General features: G+C 50.5%; 1 protein-coding gene across 1 annotated transcript; it reads right to left on the reverse strand.

Moving 5' to 3' along the window:
• Positions 1 to 465: 465 nt before the first annotated feature.
• BKA67DRAFT_546594 (uncharacterized protein) lies at positions 466 to 11,285 on the reverse strand (the record flags this gene model as incomplete). The annotated part of the gene is made up of 1 exon (XM_046101401.1): positions 466 to 11,285. A coding segment is annotated over one exon (10,820 nt), but the record flags the coding sequence as incomplete, so codon positions are not given.
• Positions 11,286 to 14,180: the final 2,895 nt, after the last annotated feature.

Here is a 14,180-nt window from a genome sequence, read left to right on the forward strand (position 1 = left end):
TCCCTTGGCTGTCGCTTGTCAACGTACTTTGACTTTTTGCCCTTCTTGACTTTTGTTTTCTTGGATTCACCCAGTTTGTCCGCTAGTATTCCTGCACCTCCAGTGAGCGCCGCCGCCGCAGCTACTGCCTCTACATCCTCAAAGTCGTCGGCTTTCTTGTTAACTTCCTTTTTGCTTGGAGTTGGCTCGTCCGAGTTCCTGGATTTGGCAGGCTGAGACTCTATCAAGTCAGCCGTCATGTCGGGAGCATTCTCTGTAATATGTGTTCCCTCTCTCAGCTCTGTACTTGGCTCATCGAGCGTAAGTGGATCTTCCGCAACGATAACGCCTTTATGGGCTTCACTCGGAAGTTCTGGCTGCCGGTCGAAATATGCAGCGGTTACCTCTCGTTTTGGAGAGGTTTGGCTACTTTTCTCTGCCTCGAATGATTCTTTGTGCTCGGCCCGAAAATCAATTTCTTCGTGCTTTTTTGGCTCTGACTTGAGGTAGGAAACAGCATATTCGAGACTTGGGGTCGGGTAGGGGTCTGGCGATGTCAGATTCACTTCTGGCTGAAAGGGTGTGCTCCTAGACTCAGCAGCTTGAGGGTTCAGATAATCTATAGCGATATCTCTAGCCGTCGGTGGTGGAAGCGGGAGTTTTGATTGGCTGGCATTGTCCTCCGCCATTTCATCAAGGACCGTGCTGGTGATAATGGGCTCATCTATGATGGGGATTGGGTCCTCCAGATGAGCTATGACGGGTTCGTTTGCAGTAGAGACAGGCTCAATTGCAGAGATTGGTTCTGGAATTTCAGTGTCACCAAGGAATGTATTGGTCCGCTTTTTCTTCCCAGGCTGTGTCGTCTGGTCGAATGGTTTATCGTGAGCGACATGACTTGTCAATTGAGCGGGCGAGAGGTCCACGTCTACCGTGGGCGCAGTTGCAGAAGTCGAAAGATGTTGAGGCGTGCCTGGCCTTTGCGAATCGATGCCACGTACCTGGCGGCTGTCGTCGCTTGAGCCGGCTGCGGAAACAGGGTCTTTCGGCTTGAAAAACTCGTCATCTTCCCAAACGTCTTTGGCTTTCGAAGAGTTAACTTCATCGGTCAAGGGTTCTTGGACCTTTGCAGTTGGTTCAATGGTCGGTTGGGCTGGCTCCAATGGAGTTGCAGTACCTGATGATTTGCTTTTCTTCCCTTTTTTGTCTTTCTTGGACTTTTTCGAAGGTAAAGCGGACCATTCGTCTACGGTTCGAGTGTCTGGCTCGTGCACTTCAGCGGACAGAGATTTGATAATCTCTGGATTTGGCTGGCCCGGCGGCAAATCCTCAGCCAACGTTATTTGAGTACCCGATATTGGGGGGTCAGACTCCAGCAAACCAGTTGACTCGCGCCGTTTGTCTTTTGCCAAATTCTCGGTGGATACCGCTGTCGGATCGTCCAGGATAGAAATAATTGGTTCTGACGCTTCGGCAGGGAAAGTCTCAGTCACCTCTGTGGTTGGCAAGTCTAGAGGTGCGTCCTCAACTAAAGGCGTTTGAGTGCCTGATGCTGGCTCGGTTTCCAGGGCGCCAATTGACTTGCGCTTTTTCTTGTCTTTCTTAGACTTCTTAGCGATATGATGTGGCCACTCCTCTTGTTGGGGCGGAGATTGCTGGAGCTCTTCGGGAATTGCCTGTTCATTGTCCGGGGGTGAACTCGATTCGGCGGCGGTGATAACAGTGTCAACATCAGCGTTCGATGGCACTTCTTCAGCTGGAGGGGTCTGTACTTCAGTAGGCTGTTCAGACCCATCCTGTGCCGCTGACTCGCGCTTCTGTTTGTTCATTTTGACTTCCTGGCTGCCGGAGTCAACCTCCCCAGCGGCAATTGGCTCATCAGCTTCGGGTGGCTCTAACACTTGCTTCCCGCTGATACCCAGCTCCAAAGGTTCATGAGCTGAGACTTCTTCGATAATGTGACGGGTGCCAAGAGTTTCACTTTCGATGGGCAAAAGCTCTGCATCAAGCAGAGCATGAGTTTCCTCATGTACCAATGGCGTCTGGGTGCCAGATGTGGGCTCGGAATCGAGCTGCGCAAGAGCCTTCTGCTTCTTCTTGTCCTTCTTTGATTTCTTGCGAACGACAGGCATCGGATCTTCCTCCACGTTACCTGAGGCAGAACTTTCAGGCTTACCCACAAGTGTAGTTGCCATCTTAGGAATTGGTTCGGTCAGAGCTATGTCTATTTGCCTGGAAGGGACCTCTTGGGTGGGCAGATTTGAGGCTGCTTCTTGCGACAAGCCGAGGGGTGACGTCTCAATAGATTGACTGGTGTTGATAATTTCGTCATGCTTCGGCTTCAGAGAAATGTCAGGTTCTTCAGAGATGTTCCGACTATCACTCGCCGGATCGTTGTACTCCCAAGGCAAAGACTCGGGTGCCTTTGCTTTCTTTCCCTTTTTTTTGTCTTTCTTAGACTTCTTGGTGGACTCCAAGAATTCGCGTGGCTCGTCCTGAGCAGTTGCAGGCGTAGTATCAGAATTGATCTTCACAGGCAGATCGTTTGACAAGCTTTCAGCTGGCATTGCTTCCACATCTATTTGATCGTGCGGGATAAACCCTGGCTGAACACTGGCCCCTTTATTAGATGCAGGCTCTTCGAAACTTTTCACTTCAGATACCGGCTCCTTTGATAGTGTAACATATTGAGATGGTGACGCTGGACGCATGTCGAGTTGTTCTGCGGAGTGATTCTCGTCTTGACCGGGGGTCAGTACCTCAATAGATGGACCATCTGAGATTGGATCTCTTGTGAAATTTGATAATGGCCCCACAGACAATAAATTCTCTTCAATTGGAGTGACACTGGAAATGCTCATCTCTGGGTCATGCTCAAGAGCAGCAGATTTCTTGGCCTTTTTCTTGTCTTTCTTTGATTTCTTGGTGGCAATCTCGGGGAATTCGTCTTCAAGCTGTAACTTCTTTGAGGTGCTGGATTCTCCAACAATGGCATCCGTCGTAGCCCCTGAAGGTTGATCAAGAACGGGCGACTCATCGACAACCTCTGTAACAGCGTGGACCTCTTCTGAAGGGGCGGCTGCGATCGGATCCTCCCATTCATGCACAGCTTGAGTACCATTCTTGCTCTCCTCGTCCTTGTTTTTCTTGCCTAATGTCAACTCTGGAACTTTGTCGACTGGCAGATTGTCTCGCACGGCGGGTGTTTCTCCCAATACAACGACGTTGTCAGCACCCGCAGGGTCATCGAAAATCAGGGCGTCGGAGGTCTCTTGAGTCGGCTGAATTGCCTCAGCCAGCACAGGCAGAAGTTCGGGCTCTAGAGTGTCCACGATTTGTGACCCTTTCTTCTTCTTTTTGGCTTTCTTGGACTTTTTACCAGAGATCGTGTCGGGAAACTCTTCAAGCTGAATGTCTCTTGACGCAGTTGATTTATCAGCCTTAGTTTCATTTCCGACCTCAACCGGAAAGTCATGCACAGTATCCTGAGTCCGTTGCATCTTAACATCTAAGGGCTCTGAGAATGGTGTCTCGACGAATACCTCTTGCGTCGGCTGAGACTCTTGCGTCGACTGAGACTCTTGTGTCGGCTGAGACTCTTGCGTCGGCTGAGACTCTTGCATTGGTTGAGACTTTTGAGTCGGCTGAGGCTTGATTGAGGTTGGCGAGATTTCTTGTTCTGGAATAACTTGAACCTGAGCATCTTCCTCCTTCATTGATCCCTTGCCAGCTGCAGAGAGTGGGAACTCAACCTCAGAATGAATATCTCTAGAAGTATTCAAATCGTCAATTACAGGCTTGAGCCCAACTTCGGTAAGCTGCTCAGGAATTGGCACATCAGAAACTGTCTCTTCGCCAACAGTCCCTTGAACAGGACCAATTTCGGCTGACTGTTTGGGTAGCTGTGGCTCAGATACGGTGTCTTGCATTGACTGTGATTCCTTGGCGGATTGCGTCGTTTCAAAAGGACTCTCTTCAACCGAAGCAGGAGGGGTTTTAGGTTCTGGGATATCTAGAACTTGACTTCCCTTCTTTTTCCTCTTGTCTTTCTTAGATTTCTTGCCAGTCGTCACCTCTGGAAACGCATCTTCAAAAGTGTCAACAGCTTTGGGGACGGAGGAGTCCTCGGGAAGCGGGATTTCATCAACACTTGTAATGGGATCGTTCAGGAGTGAAAGTGGCTCTTGTTCGACATGACTTGCAACCGAGGATTCGGGTTCCTGATCTTGTAACTGGCTTGCGCGCTTCTTTTTCTTATCCTTCTTGGACTTCTTGCTGGTGGTAAAATCCGGGAGCGGGTCTTCGAGTTGAGCCTCGACAGGGATTGGAAAGCTATTCTGTTCCGGTATTTCTAACGCGACTGGAATCGACTCGGTGCGTAGGGTCGCGTCATTGTTGAGGGTTTGCACTACCTCGGTGCTCAACTTAGCATGTACAGAGGGAGGGTTTTGTTCCAGATGACTGATTGGCTCCTCAACCGAGGCTGGCTCAGTGGGCAAAGGTCTACCGTCGCTAGGAGCCTGCAGAACAGCCGGAGCCAGTTCAACAGGCACAGCAGACACGGGTTGCTCCTCTTGGCTAGTGGTCTCGCCAGCCAAGGTCAACGAAGATGGTTCAGGTTCGGGTTCCAAGGCCTGTGCTTGGGCGCCCTTCTTTTTTTTCTTGTCCTTGGATTTCTTCCCACTAACGAAGCCTGAAAGTATGTCTCCAGCCTCATCTTCTTGAGTTGGCTGCTCATTCTGAAGGACGGTGCCAGATTCCTTGGTTATTGTCCCATCAGGTGCTTCTTCAACCACGGGTGTTGACAGTAGCTCGGTCTCGGAATCACGATTCTGGCTAACTTGTGTCTTCTCGTTGTCCTTCAGCTTTTCAGTGGTGGTGAATTCGGGCACTAGCTCCTCAAAACGCTGCTCAGTGGTTTGGACGGGTACTGGGGTTTGTTGTGGGGCCGGTTCTTCAGCAAGTGGAATGATGGCAGGGCTCTCAAGATTTTTGGGCTGCTGTTCGGACAACGGCTGCTCCGTGGTCGCTGGAGTGCTTGGCCGTGGCTCCTCCATCACATCCTTTTGTTCTGACTCTAGGATAGCTCCTGCTGGTGCCACAAGATCGAGCTGGTCGATTTCAATCTGGCCATCTTTGGACACATCAACAATTTGTCCGAGGCCGCTGCTCTCCTGTTCCAATTTGTTCTCGACGTTCTCTGCTTGTGATTGTTGGGGGATATCAGCGTTGTCTTGGACATTGATCTGACTGCTGAGTGGTGTTTCAAGCGCGGACTGTTGACTGGTCTGTTCTGGAAGTTTGTCAATCAATACACGTATCTTCTGGCTTTCCAATTGACTATCATCAGCCGAGGGGGCGTCGACAGTACGCTCCTGCAGGTCCTCAGCAGGTGTTGTAACCATGATTTCTGATTCCGGCTCAGGCTCCCAAGTGCTGGCTCGCTTCTTCTTCTTGTCCTTTTTGCTTTTTTTGGCTGGAATAATGTTGAATGGATCCTCGTCCTTAAAAGTTTCGAGGGGTGTTGCAAACTCAAGCTGTGGCGTCTCAAGGGGGGTAGAAAACTCAGGCGGGGGTGTCTCAAGAGGAGTCGAAGCCTCGAATTGAAGGGTTTCGTTGGGTACTTCAGCAGAAACATGCTCGGTCTCTTCGGCTAGTCGAGCTGGTTCCTGCTGAACATTATCATCCCAAGTAGGAACTAATTTCTTCTTTTTCTTGTCCTTCTTTGACTTCTTCGTACTAGCAACAGCAATAGCCTTGTCGGTCTCAGCATCCTCCATAGGTATCGACGTCTCATCAGTAGGTATGGAAACAGGCACTTTAGATTCGAGCTGATCGGTGGATGTTTCAATTACCGGCAATTCAAGCTCAGGTTGTTCAGTGAACAGTTCAGGAGTAGCTTGGTTGGCTAAAACAGGCACTTCACTTTCGGATTCCTGGGTAGAGCTAGTCTGCACAGGTAACGAGTCGAGGGGAGCAGAGTCAAAGGGAGTAGGTTGCCCAGCCGTCTTAGCTGGATCCTGTAGCACATCATCTTCCAGAGAGCTAGTCTTTTTCCTCTTTTTCTTGTCCTTCTTAGGCTTAGTGGTCGTAGATTCGACGGCATCGTCGTATTTCGAATTTTCTGGAGTGACAGCCACCTCAAGAACAGGAGGCTCCAAGGTAAGCGAGTTGCTAGAAGCAGGCGTTTCTCCCGTATCTTCCTCCTGAAATGATATTTGAGCCAGCTCAGGTTCAGGCGTCGGGTCGTCAACAGGGGAGTCTGTGAGCTTGGAATCTGCTGGTGTTTTTACCTGCTCCTTCGACAAGTCATCTTCCGGGGAACTAGCTTGCTTCTTCTTTTTCTTGTCCTTCTTCGACTTCTTGGTTAGGGAAACTTCCGGAAGATCGTCGTCTTTTGGAAGCTCCACTGATATGGGCGGCTTAGAGACAGATTCCTCCGTGGAGACAGGTATGTCAGCCTCAACTGGCTCCAATAGTGCAGGTTCTCCAGGAATAACCATGTCCTCCTGTGGTACGCCATCGTCCCGGGGCCTGGTCTGCCTTCTTTCATTCTTGTCCGTTTTCGAATTCTTCGTTGGAGAGCTGGCCCGCTCATCTGATCCAGGAGAAAGCTGGTTGTCTTGTTCTACTGTAGGATCGGACGACGGGATATCTTCAGCTAAAGACTCCACAGCTTGTAGGCCAGGCTCGATTTCAGGCTCTTGATTTGGAATGGTATGAAGACTTTGGCTCAGGTCTTTGGACAACGTAACAGGCAGCTCTGCCTCCGGATTGGGCGAGGGCTCCTCGGCAGAAAGTTGGCTACCGCGTTTCTTCTTTTTCTTGTCTTTTTTGGACTTGGAAGTTAACAGGTTGTCTGTTTGGCTTTCCTCCACCGTTGAAATCTGTGGCAAAGGTTGTGACTCTAACACAGGCGTTTCTTGCTGCTCAACTGGACCTTGCTCCCCAATGTGTTGCATGTCGTTCTGAAGAAATTGCTGCTCAAGTGGTCCCTGGGGATGAGTCAAGATGGAATCGGTAGGATCTGACAAGGTTGTCTGATCCGCAGGATGGCATTCACTAGTCAGAGGGGCTTCCACTGCCTCAGTGTTGGAATGTGGCTGCTCGTCAGGAACTTGGCCATGTGGCGGGAGCTCTGCGGAATGTTCTGATACTGTAGAAACCACTGCGGGCTGGCCTTGGCTAGGAGTAGGTTGCTCAATTGAGAGTTGATGTTGCTCAATCGGGGGATCGCTTGAGAGCGCCTCTGAGTTTGGTACATCGCTGGATTCTGGAAGAATGGGAATAGATTGCTCGGCCGAAGTCTCATCAAAAGTCTCATCAGAAGGGATGGTAGAACAATCCTCGCTTATAATACGACCAGCTCGCTTCTTTTTCTTATCCTTTTTCGGCTTCTTGTTTGAAGTCTCGGCAAAATTAATATCTTGGGCGTCAATGGGCTGCTCCATCGGCGTATAAAAGTCATCTATACCTGGGGTGGCCTGTCCTGGAGTGAGTTGTGGTGCTTCTGCTGGCCAATCATTCATGCTTTCTTCGAAAGATGATTTTCGGCCCAGCTCTGACTCCTGAGCTAGGCTGCGCCTTTTCTTCTTCTTCTTGTCCTTATCCGTGGCCGTAAAGCCGTCCTCTACAATAGCAAGAGGTTGTTCTGTTGACATTGAAGGCTCGTCACCGGTGAACTGTGACGGAGAGGCCACGGGGTCAAAGAATTCAGTCCCACGAGCGGTCAAATGTGGACGCTCCGGTGCTGATTCATCAATGGGCAAATTGCGGGAGATATCCGGTGGGTCTGAAATAGCAGGCTCTACTGGCTCAGCCTCGCGTCTCGGGGAAACAGTAGAATCGACAGGCAGTTCCTCTTGAGACAGTTGCTCAGAAAAGTCATCAGCAAGCTGTTGCTGTGAAACGACTGGTTCCGTAAGCTCTCGATCGACTGGAGTGGGTGATCGAGATTGGTTGGCAGGTAGCTCTTCTGCGATAGCAGCTATGGCCTCTTCAGCCGCTGCCAGGACCGGTTTGTCTGATGGTGGGGCAGTATCTGGTGAAAGCGGGCGATTAAGTTGCGTGTCCTCAATAGACACCTGTTTAGCTTCGGGTTCCTGGACCTGACTACCCTTCTTTTTCTTTTTCTTGTCTTTTTTTGATTTCTTCGCCGGCAGGCTGCCCAATTCCTCGTCGTTTAGCCTCTGTTCGTCAACATTGGCTGGTTCGAGTTCTTCCATAATCGGCGGCTCAGGCTCATGCTCGGGGACTGGAACGTTAAGGTCGACATCTTCCTGAGGCTCGATCAGTGGTTCAGGCTCGATCAGTGGTTCAGGCTCGATCAGTGGTTCAGGCTCAGGGACTAGAATGTTAAGGTTGGCATCTTCCTGAGGTTTGACAGGACCAGATGTTGAATCAAGGTTATCATCAACCTTGCTTTTGCGTTTCTTCTTGTCCTTCTTCGACTTCTTGCTTGAAGAACCGCCTGATCCATCGTCGCCGGCTTTCTGCTCCTCCGTGTTTGCCTTCTGAATGTCAACAATAGCTTGGTCACTTTGCGGTGGGGTCTCCAACTGTGGCTGGTTTTGAGAATCATCCGCTGGTGCAGGCTCGGGTGCTGGGAAGTTTGTATTCATCTCGTCCTTAGGCGTAGACGTTCCAGAAGTTGACTCAAGCATCTCGTCGATTACGCTCTTTCGCTTTTTCTTGTCTTTCTTATTCCTTTTAGTGGTCATTGGGAACTCAAGCTCTGTAGGGGCAATTGGCAAGTCTTGAATACTGGGATTTTCGGGGTTGGGCTCGCCAGCGTCAAGCGAATCATTAATTTCAGGCACCAGATAAGTTCCAGCATCCGCTGAAGGCTCAATTGGCGTCGTTGGCATGTCGTCAAGTTGATTCGTTAGATCGATCTCTGGTTGATTTTGAGTTGCATCGAGCTCAGTTTGTGTATCAATGGCAGCATCAATAACACTTCGTGCTATTTCATTCTGCGGGTCAATGATGTTCTGAGTGCTTTCGACAGGGGCAGTGACTTCGGTCTGAAGTGGTGAAACATGGGGCAATGCTGTGTCAATCACAACATCAACTTGCGTAGCCTCATTGTGCACATGTTGCTGTGCGGCGTTCACTGGTAAGTCGATGATTGGTTGGCGTTCCTGTTGAGTATCGTTGTTTAATTCGGTCGGCTGTTCATCGGCTTCATCGGCAAGGGACAGCTCCCCCGAAGTGGCAGTAGATAGTGCTTGCTTCTTTTTCTTCTTCTTATCCTTCTTAGACTTATTGGAGATAGTGTTCAAGTCGTCCTCAACCAATTGCGTCTCCTCGTTGGGTGGACTCATATCTTGAGGTTCTCGTGGAGCATCACTAAAAGGTGTTTCAGCGTCGGCCTGGTCAACGCCACGCTTCTCGTCAACAACGCTGGAAGGCTCCAAGCTGATGGGCAATGTGCTGACGGGTACATCGACCGGTGTATCCTGCGAGAGTTTCGGGCTCTGAGGCTGTTCTCCTGGCGTCGCGCTGAGTTCATTGTCAAGTTGGAATGAAGCCCGATTCTTTTTCTTGTTTTTCTTTGACTTCTTACTGACAGTGAGTTCGACTTCAGGCTCTGGCGTATGCTGCGGCTCTGACATGGCGAGATCAGATGCGCCCGTTAGGAGACTTTCTTCAGTCACGACATTTCCTTTAGCGAGCGAGCTTTTCTCAGCATACGAGTTGTCCTCGGCCGGCAAGTTTTCCTCGATGGACAGGCTCCTTTCAGCCTCTTCCAGATTGCTGGAGGAACTTGGCGGTCGGCTACTAAGATCAGGCTTTGCCTGGGCATTTTCGGACTCGGCGTCGGCCAAGGGGTTCTCCTCTGCAGGTTGATGGGGGTTTCCAGCAGGGTCTTCGAAGATAACAGACTGCCGGTTTTTCTTTTTGTCCTTCTTTGACTTCTTGCTAACGGGAATATTAGCTTCAGGCTCGGACTGTAATTCTAGAACAGTAGCGGTTCCATCTTCAGTGTTCGCCGTCCTCGTTGTCGAGACGACGGGCTGACTGCTAGCAGACTCGGCTGCCAGGTCTTGGATGTCATTGCCAGGCAGGGGTACTTCTTCAGCAGCCTGCTGAGGAGCCTCATCAAAGCCATTGCTGGCGACGGACTGCCAACTATTCTTTCCATTTTTGCTCTTTTTGCTTGGCTTAAGCTGGGCAGCTAGGGCATGATCTGGAGTGCCTTCATGCTCAGCCTGACTTGACAAAACCTGGTCATCATTGAGAGCCTGAGCTTCGGATGTAGGTTCACTGGTTTCCCAAGGCACGATCTCTTCAACGACGTCGAATAGAGTAGAAATAGTTTCCGGCTCCTGCTTCGATTCCAATGCAGCGCTTTGCCGTTTTTTCTTGTCCTTTTTACTCTTCTTTTTCTTGCTGCCCGATTCTTCTTGCAGGGTATCAGACGGTTCAGCAATACTCTGCTCTGCAAAAAGAGTACCCTCCGTAGTTGGATCATTGACTTCGGTGTTGTCGACCATTGATGCAGAGGTTTGTACCAAGTGATCTACCATGTTATCGCTAGGATCGTTGGTGGAGAGCGGGTCCTGCAACGACTCACCACGGCCGACGTCCTGCTGCGGCTGAATCTGATCGCTTAAAGAGCTGGTAGGATCCATCAACTTTTCAACCACATGCTCCGGAAATTGGCTCTCGGCCAATTTAACGTTACTCAGTTCCGTAGCATCCGTGTGGCTCTCAGTTTGTAGTTCAGTGGAGTTTGGTGCAGGCACTTCAGGTACCTGTACGTAGCCGGCATCCTTGGATAAAATATCTTTTGTGCTCCAGTCGTATAGCCTAGGCGTCTCTCTGAGCAACTTGTCGTCTGTTGTGGAATGATCAAGAGTGCTGAGCTTTTGAGGGTCTGATGCAGACTCTAGATCGACGACCTGAGATGGCTCCGCGATCGAAGTTTGCTGCGTATTGTTGATCTCGAAGCTTGGTTCAGGGACAGGTTCATTGGTAGGAAGACCGGATTCTATATCGACGACCGTATCGATATTAGCAGGTGCATCTTCGACATCAGTTTCCGCTGTCTGGGTCTTCTTGGCCTTCTTTTTCTTCTTGCCTTTCTTGCTGCTTATAACAGGCTCCTCATCGATTGTAGAAACTGGTTTATCATCGACGATGGAAGTTGATTTCTCAATAGCTTCTAAAGTTGACTCTCCCACAATGAGCGGCTGCGTTAATTCAATGGAAAGTTCCTCATTATTGATAGGCGAAATATCCAGCTCTTTGGGCAAGCTCTTCGGCGAGGATGTTTCACTACGCTGGGCAACCCCTGGCTCCATTGGAGTTGGAACACTAGACTCGGGCTCGGCATTCGAAGCTTTTGCCTTATTGCCCTTCTTCTTCTTCTTGCTTTTCTTGGTACTAAGCACAGGTTCCTCGATGACAGTTGGCTCTTCAGTGACGGCAGGCTTCTCAGTGACGGCAGGCTCCTCAGTGACGGCAGGCTCCTCAGTGACGGCAGGCTCCTCAGTGACGGCAGGCTCCTCAGTGACGGCAGGCTTCTCAGTGACGGCAGGCTCCTCAGTGACGGCAGGCTCCTCAGTGACGGCAGGCTCCTCAGTGACGGCAGGCTTCTCAGTGACGGCAGGCTTCTCAGTGACGGCAGGCTCCTCAGTGGAGGCAGGCTCCTCAGTGACGATATGCTCCTCTAAAACGGCGACTTTCGGAGTGACTATAGATTCAAGCTCTTCAGTGACAACAGGCCCCTTGGCGCCGGTGCGTTTGTCAATAATAACAGGTACCAATTCTTCCGTAACGGGTTGCTGCTGTGGCCCGCTAGCAACTTCCTGGTTGATTTCGGGAGCAATGATGACAGGGGCATCGTCAGGTTTTGTAGTCTCCAGCTCCTTGGGAGTATCAATAGTGGGTCCCAGTTCGGGACCCAACGCCGATGATTTGCTCTTCTTTTTCTTCTTGCTTTTCTTAGAAGAGCTTGTGGATGACTGGACTACTGAAACTTCTGGTACAGGCTCGGGCTGCACAAACTCAAAATCTTGGGAAACAATTGGAACCTCGTCACTCTCTAGGAGATTTTGGTTTTCTGTTGCAGAACGCGTCTCTGAGACTGAATTTGTGGGGGTTTGCATGCTGGGCTCGGGCTGCGGCTGTTCATTCTCCTTAGAAGCGTCGGGCTGATCATGGCCATGCGCTGGTGGTTGAATGGCCAATGCAGGTGAGATTTCTTCCAAGTGCGTAGTGCTTAAGAGTGCCGGCTCGGCCTCGGACTCCCAATCAACTATTTTATTGTTCTTCTTGCCTTTCTTGCCTTTCTTAGATGTGCTCACAGGAGCAACGTCATCTTCGACAACTTCTATAGCATTCGGCTTTTCAGGAGTTTGTGGTGGATTAGTCGATGGGGTCGAAAAACCAAGGTCCTCGACTTCTGTCTGTATTGATTTTTTGGCCTTCTTTTCCTTCTTAGATCTTTTAGACGAAGTAGCGGTAGGCTCTGGAAGCTGGTCGTCATTTTGCAATTCGTTGAGCGGTTTACTATTGTTTTCGTCAAACAAAGCGACAGCTGCAGCGGTGCCTGCAGCGGCGCCGACCATGAGACCTAAGCCGACTGCCCCCTCCGATGAAGTGTTATCTGTACTTTCTGGGATTAAGTCAAGTTCAGCCGGTTTGCCAAGAGAACGGCTTGGAGAAGCCAAGTTCTTCATAGCAGGTGGACTCGAATGAAGGAGGTAAGAATTACGGTCCTTAGAAGAAGGGTCAGTTGGCCGAAACTTGGAGGAGTTATGATTGCGCGCTTCTGATGGAGAAAATTGTGCATCACCCAAACTGTTTCCAACCTGCTGGGGAGTGCTAAACGCATGCGACGAGCCGAAAGTCTGCGCTTTCGGTGTCGTTTCTTGAGAGCCAGACTGGATGGTTTCAGCTTCGGCCAAAGCAGCAGGAATGTCTAGCTTCAGAGCAAGATTGTTGGACAAGTCTCGCGCATACTGATAATGGACATCATGCTCGCGATCGTTGAATTCGGGACCGGGCGATTCTCGCGAAGGCGGTCCGCTTTCTGGCAACTGTGGCAGATCCTGCTCGATTTCAGGGAGGGCGGCGCCGACCGTCTCGCGTGAGGTTTTCTCTACAAGATACAGAGGTTTAAACTCCTTTGTGTTGTCCCAAGAAGTGGGGCGGGCAGCACGCGCCTTGGTCGCGCTCAACGTTTCAGTAGGGCCAACAACAGGCGATGCCATAGGCGAGGGTTGACGGAAGCCGGGGGAGGAAGGCTCACGCTTCAGTTTGCCTACCCCAAAACGAAGTGGGATGGCGCTCTGACTAGGTGATTTCATTCTGTTCGGTGTCTCATTGGCACTCTTGCGACGGATATGACTTGGCTTCTTGTGCAAGTCACGGAGAAGATGCCGATCATTCTCAGGTGTCTCCGGCCGACTGTCCGGCAGGACCGGAAGCTCATCAGTCTCGTTAGTTATCGGGAACCCAGGAGGAGGACTGGGTGGTAAAGGTAACAAATCGCCATACTGTGGGTCTATGGCAGGTCGAATTTCCCTCTGTACAATTTCAGGATCGATGTTGTCAGACGAACTCCTTTCTCGCTGAGGGCTAGGAGTTTGTCGTTCAGGGGGAGTGGTGGGAGTGGTGGGAATACTGTGAGCTTCCTTTTCTTCCGTAGGGACGTCATTGGCATTTGAAGGAGACATCTGCGACTTGATCAAAGCAGCCGCAGCGCCCAATAAGCCGACACTCGCGCCAAGAGTGCCGGCATTATCTTTTAAAGACTTCTTGTCGTCATCTTTACGTGAACCTTTATCATCTGTTATTCCAATAGATGACTTGAACCTGTCAAATAGACCCGGGCCGGCACTACTACGCTTCTCTTTGTCCTTCTCGGATTTGCTATCTTTCTTGCGAGATCCTGAAGGAGCGGAAGCAATAGACTTGGCATCATCATCCATATCATCGAAACGACTCCGACTTTTTCGCTTCTCCGAGCGGTCGCGGAGTGGCGCTGAGACTACAGAACTGGCGTCGTTGTCCATAAACTCATAATCACGCCCCCTGTCAGGAGGATCACCTCGGTCATAAGCATCATCGGTGGGAAACCCCCCAGGGAGGCTGGGGCGCTTCTCCTTCTTGCTCTTTCTCTCAGACGTGTCAAAATCGACCTCTGATCCTGGGAGAGGAACGTCTGCGGCTGAGACATATTCATAATACGA

Source organism: Truncatella angustata (assembly GCF_020726525.1).
Source record: "Truncatella angustata strain MPI-SDFR-AT-0073 chromosome Unknown BKA67scaffold_1, whole genome shotgun sequence".
In the NCBI taxonomy this organism is placed as follows: Eukaryota; Fungi; Ascomycota; class Sordariomycetes; order Amphisphaeriales; family Sporocadaceae; genus Truncatella; species Truncatella angustata.